Source organism: Rissa tridactyla, chromosome 1 (genome assembly GCF_028500815.1).
Source record: "Rissa tridactyla isolate bRisTri1 chromosome 1, bRisTri1.patW.cur.20221130, whole genome shotgun sequence".
NCBI classification, from domain to species: domain Eukaryota; kingdom Metazoa; phylum Chordata; class Aves; order Charadriiformes; family Laridae; genus Rissa; species Rissa tridactyla.
Genome location: NC_071466.1, coordinates 187212288 through 187236638, shown reverse-complemented (window position 1 = coordinate 187236638; position 24351 = coordinate 187212288). Strand labels below are relative to the sequence as shown.

Here is a 24351-nt window from a genome sequence, read left to right as displayed (position 1 = left end):
TGTTCCTGTAAGAAAAGTGAAGGGACAGCTCTGGTTCTGTTTGTTTTATTTATTTTTATTTCATGAGCAGAGTTACTTGCCAATGATGGAAGAGTATGCAGCATTGTGAAGATTAAATATTATAGAAGGTAGCAATGTAAATGATCTGTGATTTGGCAGCCTGGAAAAGGTATATCCTTCCAGTCACGTGGAGGAAGAGACCGAGAAAATGAATGTGATCAGTGAGATGCTGCCAGGATACTCAGTTGTTTGGAGCTCTGCCTGATAATAATCCAGGTGCTTACATCCTTCCCAGTGATGAGATAAGAACTGCAGAGCTGGGACTACTAAACACAATTATGAGGTTGAGAGCGAGCTTTCCTTGGTTTCCATAGTTTACAGAAACTACTAGCAAGAAGCCGATAAAATAGATCTGACTTTGCAGGACAACCTTTTTTAGTAACCCTGACAGAAAGTGTGAAAAGAAGCCAAGATTCAGCTACGCGTATAAACTGGAGGTTGATCTCACCCATAAAGATACAGACACGGGATGATACTGAAGAATGAATCTTAGTTTTAAGGTGTATTTATTCCTTGTAGTCCCTGTGCACTTCTGTTTGATGCTTCAAAAGGGTGACACTAGATCAGATGGATGAGGTGGGGTTTTTTCAGTATAACAGTTTATTAAAATAAGTCAGACCTTAATGTACCTTCTCAGTTAATTCTTCATTGAGCTATTCTGTAAGTACTCTGTTCTTGGCCTTTTGTGCTTCATTCATTCAGTTAATCATTCTGTCAATTATGCCATTAGCAAGATGAACATTAAAACAGCTTCTCAGCTATTACTACAGGTAAAAAGGAAAAGCGGAGATAAAAGTTTTCTTTTCTTATTTCGCTTTATTATTTTGTTGGGGTTTTTTTTTCTCTTTTTCTTAAAATTTATGGTAAATACTACACGCCTCCACCTTGGATCATCGGGTATTGGGTCCACCCGTTTGCATTCAATAAGCCTTGATTTCTTCTGAAAGCGCAGTCAGGGCTAAAACACAGAATAACTAGCCTGGTACAAAGACACTGCTTTACAAGTGCTTGTGAAAGAAACAGGAAAGCAAGGACATGATCATAAACCTGTCAGCTAAACCTTGGTGTATTTTAGCATTTGCAAACTCTTAGGTCATCCCAGCTATGAGGTACATTGTGTAAAGCATTCAGAGCTCTGCCTGATAATGGTTCCTTAAGGGGTAGAACATAAAGGTGTTTCAGCTCACACCTGGGGCCGTTTCAGATTATGCACATGGCCACTGATTTAGTCATGGGTAGTAATTCACTAATTGGTGATAACGGCATTGTTCTGGGTGGCTACGAAGATAACCTTTTGTTATATGTTGCAATATCAGCAGCTAGTAACTATTCATAATCTGGTTTTGATCTAAGAGGTACTAATAATCATCCTATTGTACAGAATAATTGCTGAACCCAAGGAGGCCTCCCTAGACTGCCTCTCTGAATTCTTTTGCCTTGGGAAATTTTACATTACTGGGTGCTTTGTAGATAGAATTTGTCAGCCACCTTAGAGACTTGAGCCAAGATACAGCTCTTTCATATATTTTAGGATGAAGATAAAGCGTATCTGAATTGCATTCTTTGTTTCACCACACAAGGACTTTTCCAGACTGGAGCTTTTTGTCTTTCTTCTGGTGAAGTAGGAATCCTTCTCCAGTACACTATGATAAATTCCTTTTTTACAAGCTATATGTGGCTCCTAATTTAAAACCTGTCAATTTCATACTTGTAAATAGCAAAACTTCCCTTCTCCTTTCTGTCTTTTTTTTTATTATTTTTTTTTTTACTCATTCAGGAGAGTTGTTTGAAGGGGAGAGGGAAGAAAGCAGAGTTTTACAGGCTGGACTACACTGCTATATAACCAACATGAAAAGCTAACATTCTTTTCCTCTAAAGGTAGTGGAGTCAAATGGGACAAGGTAGATGCTATTTAATGCTAAGAAATGAAATAGTTGACTGTATCACAAACAGAACATGTTTAGGATCCTCTGTCTTACCATGTCACAAAAGTACAAACCTTGAACTGTGAATCACAGGTTGTGTTACCCTGGACAGTAACACTAATGAAAATTAATTTGATATTTGACAATGTCTCAACTGAGATGATTTTCTCATTGTAATAAGGACTTAAATGTTAACTGAAACGATCACATGCGGTCCATTTAGGAAAAATACTGTTGTGTTTTCATTCCATGCTGTCCCTTCTAATGGTGTTACCAGAGTTCATGGGAGCCATTACTCTGATATACTGTACAGGTGAAGGGAACTCAATAGCTATTACGATTTTGATAGTCTCTCTTGGTCCTTTTAGCAGTGTGCAACAGTTGCTATAAAAGCAGATGGGGAATATTGGAACGATGTAGGGTGTTTATAATATTTCTACAGTGCCTTTCAAACACTCTGTAATCATTCATTCTTTTATGTCCTGCTACTCTGGTGGTGTTTGCATTGTTTTCTTCTTATAGATAAGGAATACAAGTCACAAAAAGTCACATGAGGTGATTGCACCAAAGCAATTACAATTGAACAGGGAATAGGGACTTAAAGGCAGAAAAATTCTGGAAACCTGCTAAAAAATTGTCTTATGAGGCAAGATCCTACTGATTTTTTTCAAAATCATGACGAATTTGAGAAGGTAGGGAAATATTCCTTCCTCACCATAGAGCATCATCCAGGGAAGAATCTCAAACATATGCCCAGTAATCTAAAATATACCCAGTGATTTTTCAGAAAATTTGCATTTCTCAATCTTGCAACCAGTTACTTGCATCTGTAAGTTCATCCTCTGTCATTTGCAATGGTAACCTTTTTTTAAGGTTTACTTGTTAAGGGTTTCCATTCTGGAAATGAGTCAGCGTGTTTCCCTACACTAATAAATTGCAAAGGGGATCGGCAAGTTTCCTTGTCAGCATAGTCTCAGGAGACTCCCAGTCCTAGGACATCATGTTTGGACACGAGGCAGCCAAGTGTAGAGTTTACCTTTGTCATAGTATAGAATAATGTTGAATAATCGATTAACTTCTGTTAGTTATACTGGCGTACAGTATAAACAGTAAACTAGTCTTAGTGCATTTAACAGCCAGTAAGTCATGAGTGGGCAAAAATGAAAAATAGACATAGAATGAAATGAGGCAATATTATAGTGTCCAGCAATTGGACCCTAAAGCCTTTAGAACAGAGGCAATGTTTTTCTCCTTAAACCTGCATTGCACTAGAGCAACCCAAGAGTTACACTTCCGTGGAAAGAATTCAATGTCTTTGCTAATTCTGTGAATATAGTAGGTCAAATTCAACAAAAATAATATTATCATAGAGAGCATCAGGGATTCATTGAACATCTTGTTCCCCAGCAGTTCCTGGGCAAGGGACAGATCAGTTCTCAAGTTTATTCTGAGTTTCAAAGCCACCCAGTTACCTCCAAACACTGGAAATTCTTGTGTGGACTTTGCGAGTCTCCTACCAGGGGAAGGAGGTACCTTGTTGTTCATTGCAACTAATTTATATTGAGCTCTAATTTCAGATGATCAGATGATGAGAGAGAGGAAGGAGAACAAAGTGGCAGTAATAATAGGTTATTTTGGTAGTGCCTGGCTGTATGCATGGTTCATACACAGTGAAGTGGTCATTTTAGTGGATGGGACTTCCTGCTTACCAGGCAGTAATTCCTTCACAAATTTCAATAGGGAAGATAATAGGATGGGTTATAAGGTGAGAGTAAAAGGAAGGTGATGCAGGGGCTGTGTGGACATGGGCAGCACTTACTGAAAATGGAAATATTTGGGGGGAAATGAGAGAAAAGGGTGAGTGAAGCTGCTCCCTGTGAATACAGGTGAGAGGTCGCTTTGGGGAAGAGTAAACTGAGAAGGGCGTTGAAGGCGAGGACAGACGGATTGTGTTTGTGCAGAGACGTTTCAGGATGGGATGGTCCAAACAGATGAGACAGGGTGGCGTGCAATGATGAGGCAGGAGCAGAGCTCAGCCACAGTGTAAATGGGTTGAATAGTTTTGAAAAGGGAGTATCTAATCCTGACAGAAAGTGGGGAAAGGATTCAAAGGTGTGCATGCCTTAGTAGAGACCACTGGAAGAACGGGCAGCAAATAAAATGGGGCAGAGTAAGCTTTCTATGTATGCAGTTATTCTAGTACAGGGTCATCAGATGAATAACTCTTGTCAACATCTCCTGGGTGCAGCGAGAAGAAACTTTACCAACTTCCCTCTTAGGCTGCAATCTGTTTTCCAGTGTGTGGAGGGAAAACGTAAGGAGTTCAGGGCTCTTTTTTTCCCACAAAAGACTGTTTAAGGATGAGCACTGAAGGGTTCCTGATCTGTTTACTAGCAGACCATCAACTTTACTCCTTGTAACCTAGCTTTCAATAGGAAGACCCACTAAAACTGCAAACTGGTGCAAACTTTTTTACAAGGTCGCCTTTAACAGCCCTTAACCTCATTTCAACAATTCTAGAAAGCCAACAGCCCAGTTGATGACATTTATAATTTACTTCTTTACCACTTGAGAAAAACGACAGTATTAACTGAGCCTTCCCTCCCCAAACTGGTGACAGCTCCTTTTTTGGTGTTATGTCTCCTGAGGCTGACAGCCTGTAAACTGGTTTTCCATCCTGGAAGCGAGTGACGGCCTTTAACTGGGAGCCAGAGGCTACAGCCACTACTTCATCACTTTAGAGGGTGACCAGTATAACCAGTTTTCAGTCCTTCAAGAGCATGACCTCCACCTCTTCGCTGTCTTTTCTATGCCTGAAGAAATGAGCTACCTTGGAAATTTGCACCCCAGTCTTTTCAAAACAGGATAATCCTTATTCTAATTTCCATGTCTATATTTTAACCAAATAATTTATGGCGAAACAGTTTGAAGTATTGTCTTCACTGTGGTATTGCACTGAATTTTTTTTCTGCCCACACAGAGAAAAGAATCAGCAAGTCAAAGATTTAGCAATTTGGCATTGATTTCTGTCACTTGGCAGCAGAATACTCTTCGTGTTGAGAGGCGGCTGCCCCCAGAGTGCCCAAAAGAGGGGGAGGCTGTCATCTCCCGAGCTCTCTCCTCAGTCCCTCTCCTTCCACCATCTGTCTGTCAGCACATTTCATGAATCCCCAAATATTGTTTCTCACGGATTTTTAAACTGCTGAATTTTTAAGACTGTCAGTTCAGTCCCTACACACAAAACCCAAAGAGAAAGCAACTATGTGTGTGTGTGTGTGTGTTTGTATGTATCTAAAGGGATTTTCAAGAAGGAAATTACATCCTTACAAATTCATTACTGCTGCCAAACCTATTGTTTCTTCTGTTAAAGACCAGTTGGGAAAAAAAACACTCAAAAGCATCTGTCACAAAATGCAGGGTCAAATGCTTCTGACCGTGGTGGTCCAGGTTCTCTGTCGTCTCAGTTGCTGCTCTTCTGTTGAAGTTGTTTCAGATCTGCTTGTTATATACAGCTAAATATTGGACTTGTGGGCTTTTGCCCTCAGAGATGATTTAATATTTTATGCAAAGCATTTTTAAGTTTTCCAAAGATGTTTTGTCAACCTTGATTTGTTTGCATGTGACCAGGATGTGTCATGTTTGCTGCAAAAAAGATGTTAATAGTGCAGATGTGCAGTGGGAAAAAGGCAGTTATCTGGAATGACTTCCATGCAAAGCAAGACGTCATCCAACTTCTGCCTCACACTGAATGAGGTGCTACTTGAGTATGTACTTCAGTTTAGACAGAAAAACATGGAATGTTTATTGGGCCTGTAAGTACTAGTATTTCAGTTGTCGGTATCTACAGCTTCTAAGTGGCCACAGCCATGCACAGTCATCAGACTACACAGTAGTCAGACCATGCCCCTTAGTCATTTCAGAAAGAGGTAGTAGTCCCAAGAGTACCAAGTACAGATCTTGGCTCTAAGCTCTGTTACTGGGTGGAGAAACAAAAGCTGTGGCAACTCAAGCACTGTGCACAGCCAGGGCTGGTGCATCCCAGTCAGTGGATATTTGTCACGGATATTTGTGACCAGCTGGTTCCCAGAGATGGCTTTAGCAATCCTCTTGCACTCCCAGGATGGAGCCTGTGTGGACGTCCTCATTTTCCTTTGCTCTTTCATGCCCTAAATGGTTAAGTTATTCTGCTCAATCAGCCAGTGCACACTGGAAGGATTCAGTTTGTTTCAGCCTGAAGCATTCCTGCAGCTTTGGTGTAACAAACGTTTTGAGACAAATCATCCACAAGAACTTCAAGGTCATTCCCAACTGAAGAAATTATGTTCAGAGCAGTCCTTGGGGCCCCTGTCCAGGCTCAGCGCGGGGAGACAGGGGGTTGTGCTGGCAGGACAATGAAAGTCAATGGATTTCAGCTTGTGCACAGCTCCTCATTTGCCTTGATTTAAAGGTCCCAGTCTCAGTCCTTTATGGTGTATTTAGGCTTCCTTATAGGCCTCCAAGGGACTGCAAGCTCCTTTATTCCTTAAAAGTATACCTTGTTGCTGTAATTGAAGCCGTTTTGTTACTGTAATTTCTCCCTAATATTACAGTTCTAGTCAAGTGTTCTTTCCCTCTGGAGGCATCAATTATTATGGGTTTTGAATAGGCCTCCCTCCAGTACATACTTTCACTCCCGATGCCACAATCAGGTCACTGCAGTTCTCTTCCCTAACAAACCACAGTCCTGTGTTTCTTCTTTCAAGCCCTATGTATAACATATACTGGTGACTATTTCCACCTCTTACCACCCTATTTAAAACTCCTGCCGTATTTAGGAAAAACTAAAGAGTACTATAGGTTTCGTGGTATTTTCTACATTTTCATAGTTTTCATTAAAACATTGAGTGTCCAAAGTCCAGGGAAGACGTTATAGGATTCATGCAGGAACTGAACCCATGTAGTTGTGTATGTTGGTGAGAGAGCAGGGGAGCGAGCCATAGCAGTGCACTTCAGCAAAGATTTTCAGCTGAAATGAAAACAGCATGGGGTTCATCTGCTAACCCATGTGTGTGAACTGCGGGTTCTTCTGTAAGTTGTGGTATTTTGACACCTGGTCCCCACAACTCGATCGGACTCAGCAGTGAGTCCTCACTGCTCTGTGCCCTGGGTCTGTTTATGGATTAATCTGCGTGACGTCTCTGGGGATGGGGAGGAACAAGCTCTGTATCACAGACTGCGAACTGAAGCATGGGTTTGTCTCTTCGTTTTTGCACAGCCATGAGAAGCAGAAGCTGTAAAGCTCCAAATGGCACCTGCAGATTGTCTTTAAATACATATATCAACTAAAGTTTCCCATATGCAACCAGACTAATACTCTGTGCTATTGGATTCATCGTGCTTTATTACAATTATTTGTTTCACATTGTCCAAACCAAGTGCAGCTTTGCATTTTTGTGAATGATTCCCCTGTGAAACCCTAAAGATGTTTAACTCAGATGGGTGTATGTAGTAGTTATCACTGTGCCATCTGCCCTAAAACTTGCACTTTTCATGAGATGCCACTGCTGGGACATCTGGCACTAAAAATATGTTTTCTGCATCATCTCACAATTGAGGAGGATGCCACGGCTGTTCAGCTCCACAGGAGATTCCTTGAAGCATCTTTCTGTTATCTAACAGCTTCTGCAGTGAAGCTATGGCACTAAACTGGCCAGGGAATGAATTATGCTATTAATGGAAGGCTGGTTTTTTGCTTTATGGCTTGGATTGCTGTTAGAAGGGAGTGGCACTTGCGTGATGGATTGATTGATGTGTAGCCAGTCTGTCTGATATCCTATAAATCAATAGTTGGTGTGATGGGACTAAAATGACTATGTAATATACTGTAAGTCAGCTTCTATTATCCAAAAGCAAAAAAACTGCAAAATTGATGTACAGCTGTATTTCTCAAAGTTCGGCATGTCCTACTGAACTGTTTCTGTATAGCTTCAACCTGCAATATATTGGGATTTCCATCTTAATTCACAAAATATTTTCCCCCTTAAAGATGCACACAAAATACTGTCTTGAGCCTGGGCAGTATGAGCAGGTCATACAGTATGAATGTGAGTATGTCCTACAGTACGAGTTTGTCAGCGGCTTGGTGCTCCCTTGCGCTACACCATTTTTTCCACCCTTGTCAAAAGTCACCACTTGAGCCTGTGTGTTTTCTTGTAGGAGGTGGAGCTGTGCCGCATTAGCAGCCAGGAGAAGCTGGGGCTGACTGTCTGTTACAGAACCGATGATGAAGAGGACACGGGGATCTATGTCAGCGAGGTAAGGACATGGCAGCGGGGAGGAGCGTGGGAGATGCTGGTGGTGGAGGACTGAACGTGCCAGGGAATGTTAAGAGCAAGTGCTCCGAGACCAGAGTGCAGAAGTGTCGGGCATCAGCCAGCACGTTGTCACTTCCAATTCATTTAGATTATCAGTTTAAATTATGTTGCTCAAGTAGTGTAATTATGACTAGTGAGTTTCTTTAATGTGAATGCTTTTAACTACAACATCATAGTTAGAGAGGTACAAAGCAGTCTGAGCATGGTCTGAATTTTGAAATAAATCTTCCCCTATGGTGGAAATCAAGCAGGGTTCTTAAGGAGAAAAGCGTGTGCTCCACACCCTGCTTGCATTCTTCTCCTGCCACAGCCTTGGTAGCCATGGCAGTGGATAATCATTATTTTATTATTTGTGGGTTTGTTACAATTTTGGTACACACAGAAATACCACAGGTGGGTGGAGAGAGTAGTTTGGGAAAGAAATATGTTGGAAAGACTAATAGTATTTTTTTTTGCCAGACAAAAAATAGAATACTGGATGCTGAGATGGGATGAACCCTCAGGTTTTCATTGGCTTCACCAGGAAAACACAGCATCCAGCACATATCCAGGATGTTAGTGTTTCACGGGGTCAGTCCACAAGACTTCCAGGCACACAAGCCCCCTTTGAGTCTCCAGCCATTCAAAGAGGGTTGTTTTTCTAGATAAACCAGAGCTCTTGTGAGGCCAAGGTCACTGGTGAGTGCAAGCTCACTGGTGAATGTCCTGCATGAACTGTGTTCCCAATTTGTCGCTTTTGTGACATGTTGAACCAAATTTGGACATTAGGAAAAGGTTCCTCACTGCGTGGGTGGTCAGTCACGGGAACAGGTTCCCCAGGGAAGAGGTCACGGCACCAAGTCTGGCAGAGTTCAGGGAGTGTCTGGACGACGCTCTTAGTCATAGAGTAGTTTTAGGTAGTCCTGCGAGGAGCAGGGAGTTGGACTCGATGATCCTTATGGGTCCTTTCCAACTCGAGGTATTCTATGATTCTGTCATTCTAAATTCTGAGTGAAGCTCCTGGGCAGAGAGGATGAGTACAGAGAATTCTCTTACATATGAGTGAACAAGGATGAAGGCAAGATGGCACATTCACAGGCCAGCAGCAACGTCAAAGAAGCTGAAAAGCATAGCCTTGAAACAAGAATGAGGAATTAATGTAAAACTACCAAAGAATAAGTCTTCCACCAGTTGTATAAGCACTGCTGTTAAAGTCTGTTTGACCCTGTGAGGATAAAAAAAAAAAGTGCAGGAATCTCTTAATACACTCCAGGATTATATCTGAAATGTGCTATTTTTCCTACATGGTATACATTTCTCAGACCTTTTAAAGTGAATGTAATTATATTGTCTTTTGTACTTGATTAAGCACTTCAGATTCATTTTTTTTCTACGACAATGCACAAGAAGAAAGTAATATCTAACAGCTGTGGAGGATGTAACTTGGAAACCAAATGCTCAACTCAGATGTTTGGTTTGAAAAAATAGCTTATGGCGTGACGAGGCAAAATAAATGATTTAAGATAACCATCAAGTGAAAGGTGATAGATTGAATTGCCCTGCAATGAACAGTAGGTCATTGCTCAGGGATGAGCTATAGTGACTTTGATAAACAGTTAATGGAGCCCTAAACATCTGTTTAGGTTAAAATAACTTAAAATTAACTGACTCAGATGAGGAACGATATACAGAATCTGTGAGTGATCTATACAATATAGATCCTTTGGGGTTTTTTGCTGTTTCCTCATGAGCTGCAAAATTCCAGCGGAAATAACAGATTGATAACTGAGGTAATCATTTAATAGTAAAGGTTTCCATGAAAGAAAAATAAGCCTGCTCTTTTCCCAAAGACTGGCCCATTTGTATAGAGGTATCAACTGCTGCAGAAGCACCTCAGTCCACGGAGAACTTCCAGAGAAGAGGGACTTTGTCATTAACTCTTAGCGCTCTGACAACTGAAGGTTAATGCCTGACGATGGCATAGGAAATTATTATCTGAAAATCATATGCTCCCAACCCTTTCTGTCTGTAGGCTTTTATCTGAAAGAAGCTTATAAGATTATTTATAGAACTGTTGAGCTCATATGACTGTAAAGGAAACTTCAGATTGCCTCTGTACAGAGTAAAAATACTACTTTTTCAAATTGTGCAGCTGTTAGCATTTCCGGTAAAAATCTTTCCATGTTCAGTTACTGGATATTGTCCTGTGCAGGTGGATCCAAACAGCATTGCTGCCAGAGATGGCCGGATCCGTGAAGGAGACCGCATTTTGCAAGTATGTGACAATAGACTCTTCCTTAAACTCTTTCTTCAGACAAACGCATGGTGCTGTCTTCTCTGTGGACTATTAATGAGGGAAGGTAGTTCTCTTTGTTACAGTGATCGATGAGAAAATCCATGTCTGTCGGTTTTTTAACACAATAGCTGGGAGCTAGAGTCCGTGTACTGAAAAATGAGAATGACAAACTCGTTCTGGCTCGTGCCCTTATGTCCCATGTCTTTTTTTGCCATATTTATTAGCAAATTTCATTTCCCCTATGTTCATCTCGGTGTCACTTTCTAAACAGGGATCCTGCAGACATAAATATGGGTGTCAGAGACTTGATGCTCATTCAGCGATCACATAAATTTGGGTAAAACTCACTTGTGCTGAGCGTAGATGGTAAGAGTTTTCATACAAAAGATGTGCTGTTAGTGAAGGATGATCCTGAATGTACTTGAGGGAGGGATTTGTTAGGCTTTTGTTAATATTTTCTTTCCTCCACCAATAAAACATCGATTTTCTGAGTTCTTTTCTAATCCACCATCTTGGCTTTTTTTTTTCCCACTTCATTTCTGTTGATCTGCTCATTTAAGGAGCTGCCCCAGCGATAGGCAAGGGTGGCCGGATGCTGGCTGTGGAGGAGGGCAGTGTACCTGTGCAGGGAGGGAAGTTGCTAGAATGGCAGTGGGTTTCCATTTTCAACTGGCAGTAGTGCCAGTAGGCTGGAAACTCTTTGCTGTACTGGAGCATTTTAGTTCTGGATCCCAGTTGATTTGCCTTGTATTTTCACCTTTTTTCACTGAAGCCCCAGAAGTAGCTCCTGGTGATGACAAGTCACTTTTCTGTAACCAGTTCCCTAATTATCCTTCATTAATTTTGGCAAGTGAGCTTTCATGTTATCACAAGATCAGGCTGTTCCTTCCCTCCAGTGTTTTCATTTCTGCCGAAAATGTTGTTGCTGAAACCTGTCACTGTATCTCTCTTACCCTGGTATCCGCTTTGGAGTCTAGCCGACACAACAAAGTCTGTGAGCTGGCTTACCAAAGTGGCCCATTTTTTGGAGTGGAAATTATAAGTTACATTTTAATGTCAGGGCTCACTCAGGGGCTTCTAATTTATTCTCTTTGTGGTTGGGAATGTGAAAACATTCACAGGACGGATGGTATCCTCCCCCGAAGAAGACACAGACACCACAGTGCAGGGGCAGTGAGCTCCTTGGTGGGACCTGGGGTGATGGGACCACATCAACGGGGTACAGCTACAAGTGGAAAAGTCAGTGCACTGTCTTCTGCATGTTTCTACAAAATACCTACTGAAGAAAGCAAACAGGATATAATGGGGTTTTTTAACTTTCAAAAATCAGGGGGAAAAAAATCTTTGACCAAGTTGAAACAACTTTAATTTCTACTGTGTGCCTTTCAAAATACGGAAATAGAGGGTAGATTCATTTTCTGCTCCTTTCTTTGCTTTCTAAAATTTCTGGGTGAAGTGGAGAGCCAACAGCAGTTCAAGCAAATGTTCTCCAGTTCCTAATGAAATTAATTTCAATTGTGAGTAAAGACTCTTTGGGAGAGAGAAAAGCACAGGTAATTCTGCCATCGTCTTGTAGACTGAAGCATTACTTTAATGTCAGTGCTGATATATAGCTATGAGTTTGATCATTAAAGTTAACACCCAGAGAGTTATGTGGGGTTTACTTTAATATCTGAAAACACATTGACCCTCTATCTACTCTTATTGATGAGATAACTCAGAGAAATAGAAGGTGACAGTGCCATTACAGGGGGATTACAGTGGGGCTGGGAGAGAGCTGGATCCTTGAGCATGGGCACGTTTTTCTGTGGGCAGTGGATGGCATTCATTAAGGCTGGGAGGGACCCTCTGTTTTGTGTATTTCTCCCAAAATTACATCAGATTTCCTCATGTTTTTGAGGCTGAAACTGTCCCCTTCACATTCTCACAAACCTCACACCTCTCCTGTCACCTTTACAGTCTCCATAAGCGTCTGAGAACAGCCTGAGTATTTTACATGAAATGTTACGAAGTCAAGGGAAAGGTTTTATAAGGACAGTCCTTGTAAGACTTGCCTAAACTTCTACTAGTTTTAGCTGGGAGCCTCCAGGCAGACAAGTGCTGTCCGTGTACGTGAGGTGCCATGGGGCAGGCTGAAGTCCTGCTCGTCCCCCACGATGGTGCAGCCGCTGTGGGGTGGGCACCTCCAGGCTGTGCGGGGCCAGCAGGGCTGCAAGGGGCCGTTGTTGGGCTGAAAGGAATCACCGGAGTAGCCACTGTGGCCGGGGGTGTTTTCCACAAGCTGGAGATCTGCTCCTGAACCGCTGTGTCTGCATCTCTACTTTTTGGGTTAGGGAAGCTCTGTGTTACCACGTGGTTGTCTGGTCTGCCTCAGACCACAGCTGTCCCTTCGTGTAAGCTTTGAAGGGTGTCCAGCATTTTACGTGTTGCCAGTTAGGTGATCAGGGTACACTGGGTTTTTCTTTAATCTGAATTAAAGCTGTCTTTTTGAGCCAAGGCCTTCAGGCCAAACATACGTGCAGAAATGCAACTTTCTCTTTACTTTTCGACCAGGAAGTTTCTGCTGCTTTGAATTCAAACCCTTAAGAGATTTTATTTCTCCCAAATATTCAGATCCTTCTCTCTTCCGGTTTTGTTTTCATGCATTTTCAAATAGACCAAGTTGGTTGTTTTTTTTGTTACCACAATGAGAATAATCCACCTCTTGTGCTGTGAATTAGACAAAACCAAATATGCATGGAAAATAAGATTTCTATTTGATTCCTTCAATAAAGCGTTTTGGGCAATGCAAAATGTGTTTGTTACTGTGTAGTCATGGATGTGGCTGTTTTAATGAGGTGGCAGAATAGAAGAAAGGTAGCGAGAAAAGCACGTTCTCGACAGAGAACAGCTTTTATTTTGATTATCCCCTTGTAAGGGGGATACATATGTTTTGTGTGGTTCTGGATACTAAGCTGTCCACACAAATATGAAATGATTAAATGGAGCAGCAATAAGCGGTGGCCTGTAAGTATTGCCTGGTGAGAGATAATACTGTAGCTCTCTAATTGGCTCTCTACCAGCATACAGTGTGACTGATTTCAGCTGTAGCATTACTAGTCTTGCTTCCACCAGCACTATTATCTCAGAGTGACACTTCCATTACTCTGAACGGAGAAAGATGAACGTCACCTGTCAGGGGCTGGTTAATTGTGTTGCTAGATGTATGTTACCAGGGCGCAGGTTGGACATTTATGAACATAACTGCTTCCTCTGATGTCTGCCATCCTTCAACGATCGATACAGCTCTTACAGTAAGCGCGTAATTGAGTGAAGGCACTTACCACTGAGGGGCTGAAGATGAGCCCGTTGCGCGAGTTTCATTGTCCATACATTCAGCACAAATGAGCTGATATCTGCCCTTTATTGTGTGTTGCTTTGTGGAGGTAGAAACTAATGTGCCACTTTCATTTGTTTTCTAGATAAATGGCCAAGATGTCCAGAATCGGGAAGAGGCAGTGGCATTGCTCTCCAGCGAAGAATGCAAGAAAATTGTGTTGCTGGTCGCAAGACCGGAGATGCAGGTTAGACTAAATAGATGCACTGAGCCAGAACCCGGGTTATACCATACATTCACTGTCACTGTAACTAATGAACTGCTGAGAAATAGGAATGCCAAAGTTCCTGACGAAAGGAGGAAACAGATAATTGCAGAGCTTTGCCCCTGTTTAGCCAACAAAGAAAATAACATGATATTGCTAGGGTTTGTTTTCCCCAAACTGAGCAATTCCTTTCCGTCAAACAGAGTAAGCAGGTATACAAATGAAGGTGACAGCACTAATATCATATTAGTAAAATATGAAATAGAACTTGAAAACTATGTATTGCTCACTAGGTGATTCTTATTTGTTCTGGGGATAAATTTCCCGTGCTTATCTCAGTCATATATATGAACTTACACAAAGCTGTGGTTGGTCATTGGTGATGGCTCTTTTTATCTTATGCACTTATAAGTAGGCATGTAAATTGTTCATTTATGTACCAATTATGGAACTTCCACTACAATACCATTCAGCAGACCTGGATCTAATTGTTTTCAAAGCATCCTGGTCACAAAAACCTGCTTGTACATTACAAATTGTATCTTGGGAGGTACATTTTCAAAAGCTTTTAGAAACATTTCTGTGGCTTTAAAAACAAAATTATGCCAATGCCAAGAATCTTGCCCTGACAGGAATTTTTTATATCATTGCAGGGGGCAGATGTTAGGTTGATCATCAGACTAAAAGAGTGGTAGAGAGGAAGAAGAGTACTGTTAGTACTTCCCTTTATATTCTGTTTATTGGCCATTGCAAAGCAAAAAGACATTATATTGTCACTGTTCTCTCCATCTGCCAACAATTCAGAGTTGGTTATGTTGCCATTTGTCTCTCATGCTGTTGATCTGATATTCTCAGTCTCACTAGCTGCATACACTGTATAAATTAAATTGAGTAAGTGTAATTCAGTGCCACTTGGAATCTCTACTTGAGTACAGTAGTTATAAAAGATGCACAATTTCAGCGTTCATTTCCTTTATGTTTTTCAGGAATCTAAACAATTCCCATAAAACTAGTGACACAGTACAGCAAAAAATGCCACACGTCAGTTTATATTGCAAAATTGTATCCCTCACTAGAAGTTGTAGAAGTTTTTAAAGAGTTGTTTCAATAGTCTTCTTACTATTTTTCTCTAAGATTTTGTTTTTCAGTAGGGAACAGAAACCCATCCACTTACAAAATACATGCCTGGGGAAAGTTCATTCTCTGTATTTGTTTAGACTGGGCAACATGAAAAAGTTATATCAATATGAGATAAGGAATTACTTAGCTGTACCAATATAGCTTCCCATATGGGTGCTCCTTTCAAATTATAAAAGTGTGTTTTGGTTTGGGTTTGGGGCTTTGGTGTTGGGGGTTTTTTTTGTTTAATTTATGTGTTTTAAGAATATATTTATACAAAACTAAAGAAAAGGCATACTGTCAGAAATCAGGCTGTCCTCAAACTGATTTCTGCTATTTGTGTCGCTTTGACTCTGGTAAAAGACAGCAGGATTAAGCAGGCTTTTATCTCTAGATAGAAAATGGTAATAGCAGTATTGCTGTCTTGAAGGGTGACTGCTGAGCACATTCATTCAGTAACAGGGAAAAAAACCTTCTCTGACCATTTATTTGTGCAGTGAATACCAATGAATAATTAAGTTCTGAAACAGAGCACCGGAGGAGTGCACAACCTGTTTAATATGTAAACAAATGGCACAGGCGTGTGCATTCACACGCGTGTATGTGCTCACAGTGTATGTGGTGCACATGTATACCAAGCCATATATTATTTTTATTCTAAAAACTGTAACATAACATAAGCATTCCCATTAGTTCGGTACTGGGTTTGCCACAATCAAACCAGCAAATTTGCCCAAGTGAGATTCATTTTTTGTCCGCCAGATTTGTTCATCTCTGCAGATTCCTCAAATGAGAGAAATTAATGGTGTCCTTTATGGTAGAAGGCAGCTGTGTTCACGCTTTCCTTGTGGGGAAAAAAAAGCAAACAAGACAAGTAAGCAAAACTAGTGGCCAGTACCAGATGTTTCAGAGAATGGTTTGAAAGTCCCATTAAGGACAAACATAAAAATTACATGTCCTCAAGAAAAAAAGGCTCCCTAATCCCAAACCGTTAGATGCGTTAGATGCTGGCTTTACCAAGGGAAATGGTGAAAGGCTTATGTTCTTTCTAAAAGTAAAGAGTTCCTTGGCATGGGCAAAAACACATGAGAGTTTGTGAAGGAAACAGTGGTTTCCTGCCGGTATCCAGCTAGAAGTATCACACAACATCAGTCACTCCTGTGTAGCTTTGAACTTACTACTTGCTGGTTTGGTGTAACTTTCCTGACTGGCATCTGTGGCCAGAGCTTTGAGGCAGTGGTACTTCTGCTGCTGTACACGTTGGCCTGTGTTACATTGCTCTTGCTGTCTTGGGACATGAATAGTGGGTACTCTTGTAATACTCTAATGCTGAGACTTTTAGCATCTTTTTGTCACTTTCTTCCTCTGGTTACTTCACCAGTGACAAAACAATAAGTGTTTCTTCCTGCTACGATCTCAGCCTTATAGCCAGGAGCGCCACTGACCTGTATTTTCCTTTTTGATGCAGTGTGCCATGCGGGAAGGGATTACAGGTACAAATGGATGTGTGCCACGTGCACGTATGTGCACAAGGAACAAAATGGGAAGAATAGCATTTTAGGCCAGGGGTGCCTATTTTATCAGTTTAGAAAGATGTGAAGGGTGCAAAGTGGGTGTGGGAAGAGGATATACTCACTTGACAGAAAACATAGCATCCCCTCCTGTCCTCTTGCAACACTGTCTTCACCAAATGTCAAAGTATTATTTTACACTTGGGGAAAAAAAACCGAACAAACAGATAAGCCTTGCTTCCAGGCACACCGCGAGAACAAAAATAACCTCCCTTCAAATCACTGCATCTTCCTGTCACCCTCTTCTGTTTGTTTGTTTACCTGGAAGATCAATGGGAAAAGGGTGACAGAAACGCAACATAAGGTTTCTATTGAGGTGGCGGCAGCAGGGCACAGCGCTGGGACGGAGGTTGTTAGAGGAAAGAGCCCGGTTGCCTCCTGGCCCTATTAGTAACGTTGCCGCTCTTTCAGCGCGGGGGCTCTCGGCAGTAATGAACATGACAGCTTCAGGATTATGCGCTGCGCCTTTCATACCTTTTGAAAGGAAATAATGTCTGTGCTGTGCAGTCTCCTTCATTATGAGAGAAAATCAGTCATACTGTTTCAAGAAAGGATAAAAGGCATAACAGTCCAATTTTTTTTATCCTTCTTTTTCTTCTTCTTTTTTTGAGATGTGAACTCCTACCGCCTGGCTTTCTGAAGAGAATCATTAGGATAAAAAGAACTAGTCAAGCATTGCCATTTGGGTTTACCCTGTTTTAGCATGTGTCCTTGCTAACATAATATAATGTACTAATGTATTCTTTGCAGCTGGAAGAAGGGTGGCTGGATGATGAAAGGAATGAATTCTTAGAGGAGTTAAACTTGGAAATGTTGGAAGAGCAGCATAATGAAGCGATGCAGTACACAGCCAACGAGGTGGAGCAGGTAGGACTGCTACTAAACGTATAATTTGAAATTTTGCTAGCATACTTTTTTATTAATAGGGAATGAAATGGTATGCCGTAAAATGGAGTCAAAGGCTTTGATAGAATTCTGTCTCTAAAATGCTGTGAACTGCGTCACACTGTTAGGTAAAGAAAAGGAGAACAATAGATGCTTAGGCCCAGTATCACAAGTTAGCAAACAATTTAGGAGGCTGTAATAAGTGCAGATTTCTTGTTTTCTCTGAATAATATTGCTTTCCTTCTTCAATTCTGAAGTGTTTGGGGGTTATATTCTTATATTTTATGTCTTTTTTTTTTATAATGAATTGTATCGGTGTGGCACCTAAAGCTCCAAGTTGAGATAGACGTCCCTCTTGTTGCATGCATGTGAGGTATGAGCCAGGCCTTGCACCAGGGAGCTTGCAAAACAAGATGGAAGAGGTGTTTAAAATAAACAACAGGTGTTTTGGTAATACAAGTGTATTTTTCTTACACCGACAGCACACAGCTCAGCATTTGTTTTGTTAATGGAGACAAATAAGCATATTGTTAGTGTAGTCTCAGCTTGCTGCTATCCCGACTTCTATCTGCCCATATGTGCTGTAAGCAGTGTGACTATGGCAAAGATGCATGTGCACCCCCAGCCATCCAGCTTCATCAAAGGATGGGTCTTCTCAGTTGTACTTTACTGTGGAAGGCATAAGTGACCTTATCCACACCTGAATCAGATGATCTGTCAGCAAGCACACCGGTGTGGAGCCAAGGAAATAAAATCCAACTTCATCTGCTGGCTTCTGTGTACGCGCAGCTGGGGAGAAACTGTTTTTCCACCCACAGAAATTTATGACTTACAGTTTTTTCCCCGTTCTGAATAGCTCGAAAGCAGACCCTGAGGCATTTCTCTTTGAAGTGAAGAGAGGGAGAAAGACTGTGAGAGCCTTCCTTCTTTGGGAAATGAGGGAGCTTCTTTGGCCAACGGGAGACCTGGCTTCAAATACCCCACCGCCTGGTCCACACTGGGGGCCTGAACATGCATCTAGCCTGTTTCCTCCTCACCTCCCCTCCAGCCTTGATGCTGGGCTATTGAGTAGGTGATAGCTCCTATTAAAGCTATTCACTGTACATAAATTAAATATTCATTGGGACAGAGACACTGACAGAATAATTAAGTCAATTATCTGGAATATGATAGATCAGATTACAAATCCTTGATTTTACAAGCATTTAATTATTTACACAAAGTGGAATAACTCCGGGGTCAGAGGCGAAGAGAGCCTTGCAACAGGATTTATAGTGGCCTTTTAGTTATGACCCTCTTTTCCAGGCAGTAAGCCAAGCCTCAGTTTCTCAGGTTAAATGTGCTAACTGCTGCACTGCTAACTACCTACTTTGAAATTATATTTGGCATCATGTTTGGTTTTTTTTAACCACAAATTTTATCTCGACTAGCAAAGGATTTCTTGTCAGAAAGAACACTTGTTCTTCACAAAGCAATTTCCTTTGCACAATGACATCTTCACACAAACCCCCGCTTCTGGAGGAAATTCTTGAGCAGGTCTATCTACAAATTCCTATTAGCCCCTCACATGATGCGTTGGGGACTCTGAAATCACTTGACAATTGTGACCTTCCACTCCCAAGTTCTTGTCAAGCTTTGGCTTTTTCACTGAATTTGAGTTGCGAATAGCGTTAATTATTGAACAATGGTGTTCTGTGAAGTGGTTTCACAGAAGCCACTGAGATCGCTTATTCCCCATTGGGATCTTATGCTAAAGACAGGGTTTTTTCTTCCTCTATTGAGATTTTATATTACTGTAGAAGAGAGCTACACTTGAGTAAATTATGGTCACTTGTGCCGTGTCGGTGTCTGACGTTGCTTGAAGTAATTCTAGGACAGCCAGACATTTCTTTGCCCTTCTGATGAGTAATCGAATCAACCAAATGCAGCTTGGCGTGTAATGGGGCGTCAGTAATTTGTGACAGCTGCTGTCTCTCTAGACTCTCTGTAGTGACTCGGCAAGTCAGAAAACTGGTTCTTTACTCCTTGTTAGGCTGGGAAACCTAGCAGTTTCCTGAGGTGAATCACATAATCCATTGGAGCAATGAAACCGCTCTCATTGCAGCTGCCAGTGGCCAAGCTCAGTATCTTCAAGCTCCACAGCTGGCCATGGAGATTTCGCTCTAACGCCAGCCTTGATTTTTGTGAACCAAAACACAGTCTTCTGGCTTTAGAATTGTCTGTCATTACGAATCTTGCGAGCTGCAGGAATGAACGCACACTGTAGCAGAATATCCTTCCAAATACGAGTCTGTTTTACAGAATGCCATTTTAACATTTAGTGTGAGCTGTCACAGAGAAATTTGGTAGAGTTTGTAATAGAAGAATCAAGTAGATAGTGGTGTCTTTTTCTGTATGTTTTTGAGCCGCTGTATAGAATTCAATCAAGAATTGTATCTTCTCTGTTTAGAATAGTCCAATAAACCTTGAGGAAAGATGTAATTCTCCATTTTTTTATAACTCATTGTATTCCTTCCCCTTTACAACATCACAGTTCATTGTGCAGCAGAGATAACTTTCAGAAGAATACATACATTTGCCATGCAGAAATTCTTATCGATATCATGGAATATATCAAAACCTATTAAGAAGAGAAAGAATTGGATAAAAAAAAATCATTCTAGTTCATTCAAAGCTGAGATACAGAGAAAATATCTAGGGGGAAATTCTTTTTTGAGAGAGGCCTGATTTAAAAGAAGAGCGTTGTTTGCAGAAGAGCGTTTTCCCTCCTAGTGCATCACTGAAATCAATCCCAGTCTTCCCTCATGGCTGGAGTACCTCGCGGTTAGTCTGCCACTGGGGATTCCTCTCACTGTGGTCAGTCTCCTTCTCACTGTCAGAGACTGACCAGAGAGCCCGGCTGCTACGTTTATTAAAACCTTCAACTGAATCTCACTGCCTTCAAACTTTAGTAGCATCATGGGTTTTGAGTCCCAATATACATCATAAGTTGTAAAATGAGAATAGAACAGTGCCTGAATTCCTGCAAGATTAGCCATTTTATAGGCATGAATGCTTGCTGGAGCTGAAATGCAGGATCTTTTGAGGTTCATTTATTGCTTGATTGTATGCATCACCAGGTTTGCCTTCTCATTATCTGAGTTCTCACTGCAAAGATGAGGCCTAAGGAGCCTTTTGGTATTTCAAACAGAAGTAATTGTAGAAGAGAGTGACAACTTTTGTTTGAAAACAAACACTTTGTTTGGAATAGATAATAGATAACACTGACAAAAGCAAAGCACTGACAATTGGAGACTCTCTCTTGTTTTTCTGAAGGGACATAACTTGGAATTAGGCTTGCTACCTTTCAAAGTAAAATTAAAATAATCTTATGTTGTAAAAGACTGCTCAGTCTATATATGTTTAGGAGCTCTGGCAAGGATGACAAGTCCAGGACAGAAATGCCAGGGGCTACCTTACTTGAATCACAGTGGATTATTTAAAAAATATATGTCAAAAACATGCGGTACAATAAATATCTGTATTACTTTCCATTTTCTTAATTGAACTAGCTGCAAGTATCCACATACTGGGTAAAGATTTAATGTGATATGGATGCCTGCTTTAGGTTGAGAAGAATCTGATTGTACAGGTACTTGTTTCTTCCTGACGGGGAGGGGAACCCAAAGTGACTACCTGACATTCAGGTGCCTGTACTATAGACACTTAACATTTGGTGAAATCAGTTCCACCCATCTGATTTCTGTTAGATTGGAAAGATGGAAAGTCTGCTTTGGTTACATCCTTTGAATGTGTGTCCCTTCTCTGTTATGGATAGTGTAACTTGAGTAGATGGCAGTGTATTACATTCACTCAGTCTAAACCAAGTGGACGTTGAAGGAGCAAAGTTAAAATTGTTGATAAATGTGGTGTGGAAAACAAGAGTCGCTAATTCTGAAAGTGTTAATTATGTGGGCCCAAACTGTAAAGTCTGTTTCAACACCTATACAAATAAATATATTAAGGGATTTTTCAGAAGTGCTCAAATATATGCTTTGGTGGTGTCGCACCATGCTGAAGACATCAGAGGAAGCGTTGCGGAGCTCAGCTCCCATGAGCTGTATGACAGTGCTAACGCAGTATGGATAAGCCCTTTTTAGGGGGTAAGGTGAGTTTAGTCATATAGATGCAAGTTGTGCTACGTCACCCACGCTCAGGGTCAGTGAGCAGGTCCTCACCTTCCTCGTTTGCTAGTGTGGATGCAGCTCTGCATTTGGGGCAGGCGCCCCCCAATTGCTGGCTGTTGTGCAGCACAGCCCTCCCACTGTCTGGTGAAGCTGTTCTCCCTCCTGTTGGTAGTTACATGTTTTCCAGAGCAGTGAGAAATATGGGTTACGCAGTGCAGTGGCCGGGGTGCGGTGTAGGTGACCCAGACTGGAGTCACTTCCCTACTGAAAGGTTTAGGGGCAGAGGAGGTCAATACATGCCAGAGCAGCTCCAAAGCAGGTGAAAGAAGGGGCCAGGATAGCTTATGTAGTGGCACTCACCTGGAGGAGGTGAACTAGAAAAGTACAAAATTAAACTTAAATCTCCAGCATTCTTGGTGAATGCCCTGGCCGCTTGGCTGGTTGGGGTACTCTCCTTTCTGGTTACTCTTGGTTTTCACATAGAATTCTCTAGACATGGGGTTTTTTCTCTGGGTTAAATATGACACTTTGGAACTCTTGAAAAACAAGTGATATGGGAAGACATTACATTCCCACCACTTCTCCAGCTACTGCTGAACTAAAGTGTTGCAGCCACTTTGGAAAAAAATAACATGACCTGTAATAAAAAATCTTCCCATATACTTTATACACCTTCACAGCAATGCATAAGCTGAGGAAAGAAATAATAGATAAATGATAATTCTAGAACAATTCTACAATAGTGAGTAATTTAGAGTGTTATTGGTACTACTCATATTGCTTCTTCCTGTGACAAGATACCCTTGTTATTTAAGTGGCTAAGTAGAAAGATCTGAAAGGATTTCAGGTGGGGAAAATAAGTACCATTGAATTTTTAAAACGTGAAGAATTTTCATGAAAGTTTGCCTTTGGCCCGTGCAGTTTTAAAATCTAGTTTCTAGAAAATTCTAGAAAATTCTGACCCTACAACATTGAGAAACCTTGAACCTTTGCATGATCCCTTGAATAACACTGAATACATTCTGTCCCATGACATTTAAATTCAAAGGAGAGTTTCTTCCCATTTCAGGGGAGAGAGAGAGAGAGTAATTGGCACATTGCCAGCATGGCTGACAAAGGTACATAAAAATTACACGTTTATTGTGCACATTGTATGTGCAAGAGGATGAGTGTAAAATGTATGCTATGATTTTAAAGAGAAGTCTTTCTTTGCAGGTCTTGTCTGACAACAAATTGCTAAAATATCTTTTCAGAAATTTTTAACTGGCCTGTCACAGACACTGAATTCTCCTGGTGGTGTGTTTTTTTCAATATTTATTTTATTCCACTATTACATCGTATTTGGGGGGTGGAGGTTATTTTTGTTTTTCTGAGGCTAGGCCATTATTTTTTCTGAAGAACTGAAAAAAGGAAACCAGATGAAGGGTGTGTGATTATGAGGTGCACATGAAGAGAGGAGAAAGGACGAGACAGGAGACGCATTGTCATCCTGGTTTACTGTCTGTCAAAGCAGAGAAAAAGGGAATTATGACAGTGGCCTCTGAGTTTGTTTCCTTTCACTGGGTGCACTGTACCTTTTTTCTCCCTTGATTATTACTACCATTATACATAATTATGCAATTATACCTCCTAAAAGAGAAACGGCATTTGGTTGGTACTATGTACACTTAGTTGATGAACAGGCCATATAAATTGCACTCTGCATGATTGCTCTGGACGGGGAATAGGGGGGAATTCTTTGCTTATCTAGTTTGGAAAATAAAAAGTATCTGTCTCTTCAGAGAGGCATTATCTCACATTCTCTGAGAATATAAATAGGTGAGGTACAATGAGTGGAGTGTGAATTAAAAAACAACAGCCTAAAAGCTTGACATTATGCCCATGGCAAGCACTCATTGTTGTTCTATGCATAATGGTAAAAGGCTGTTTTTATTTCTAAGGAGCATAAACTCTAACTAGGGAACAAAAAGAGGTCTCCAGGGATGCAACAGAGAGAGGTCTACTTGAGCAAAATCCTAGAATTCAAAATTAACAGTCTTCCGGAAAAAGACTACTGAAAACAAGAAGTGTGACAGAGGGCCATGGAGGATGTAGTGGAACAGGCTAGCCCTCTGCAGGCTTCAACCCTGCCCGTCTCCATGGAGCAAACAAGGAGTTCACTGCTTAAAAAAACAAAAGCCCCACTGGTGAAAGTAGTCTTTTTGCACCCTCTTAGATTGTACTAGTCATTGTTTGATTGGCTGCTTGCTCGATTTTTTTGAAGGGATACCAGAACTGAAGCTTTTTCCCAAGTTTGAGAAGATTTCAGCTCCACCAGTCTCTGGCCATAATCCAGAATCAAAAACCATCACCATCTGGTGATCATTATCTTTAAGCACTGCAAAGAGATGGCTTAGCTAGAGAGGGAAATATTTCT

At 41.2% G+C, this 24351-nt stretch overlaps 1 protein-coding gene across 3 annotated transcripts in view; it reads left to right on the top strand.

Annotated features, from left to right (window-relative positions):
• Positions 1 to 24351, top strand: part of PDZRN4 (PDZ domain containing ring finger 4) — a 249170-nt gene that overhangs the window by 222570 nt on the left and 2249 nt on the right. For all 3 annotated transcript variants that reach the window (XM_054213671.1, XM_054213662.1, XM_054213682.1), the window contains 4 exons: positions 8181 to 8279; positions 10530 to 10592; positions 14075 to 14176; positions 17635 to 17751. In XM_054213671.1, the coding sequence (XP_054069646.1) occupies positions 8181 to 8279; positions 10530 to 10592; positions 14075 to 14176; positions 17635 to 17751 (381 nt within the window). The remainder of the gene's footprint in view (positions 1 to 8180; positions 8280 to 10529; positions 10593 to 14074; positions 14177 to 17634; positions 17752 to 24351) is intronic.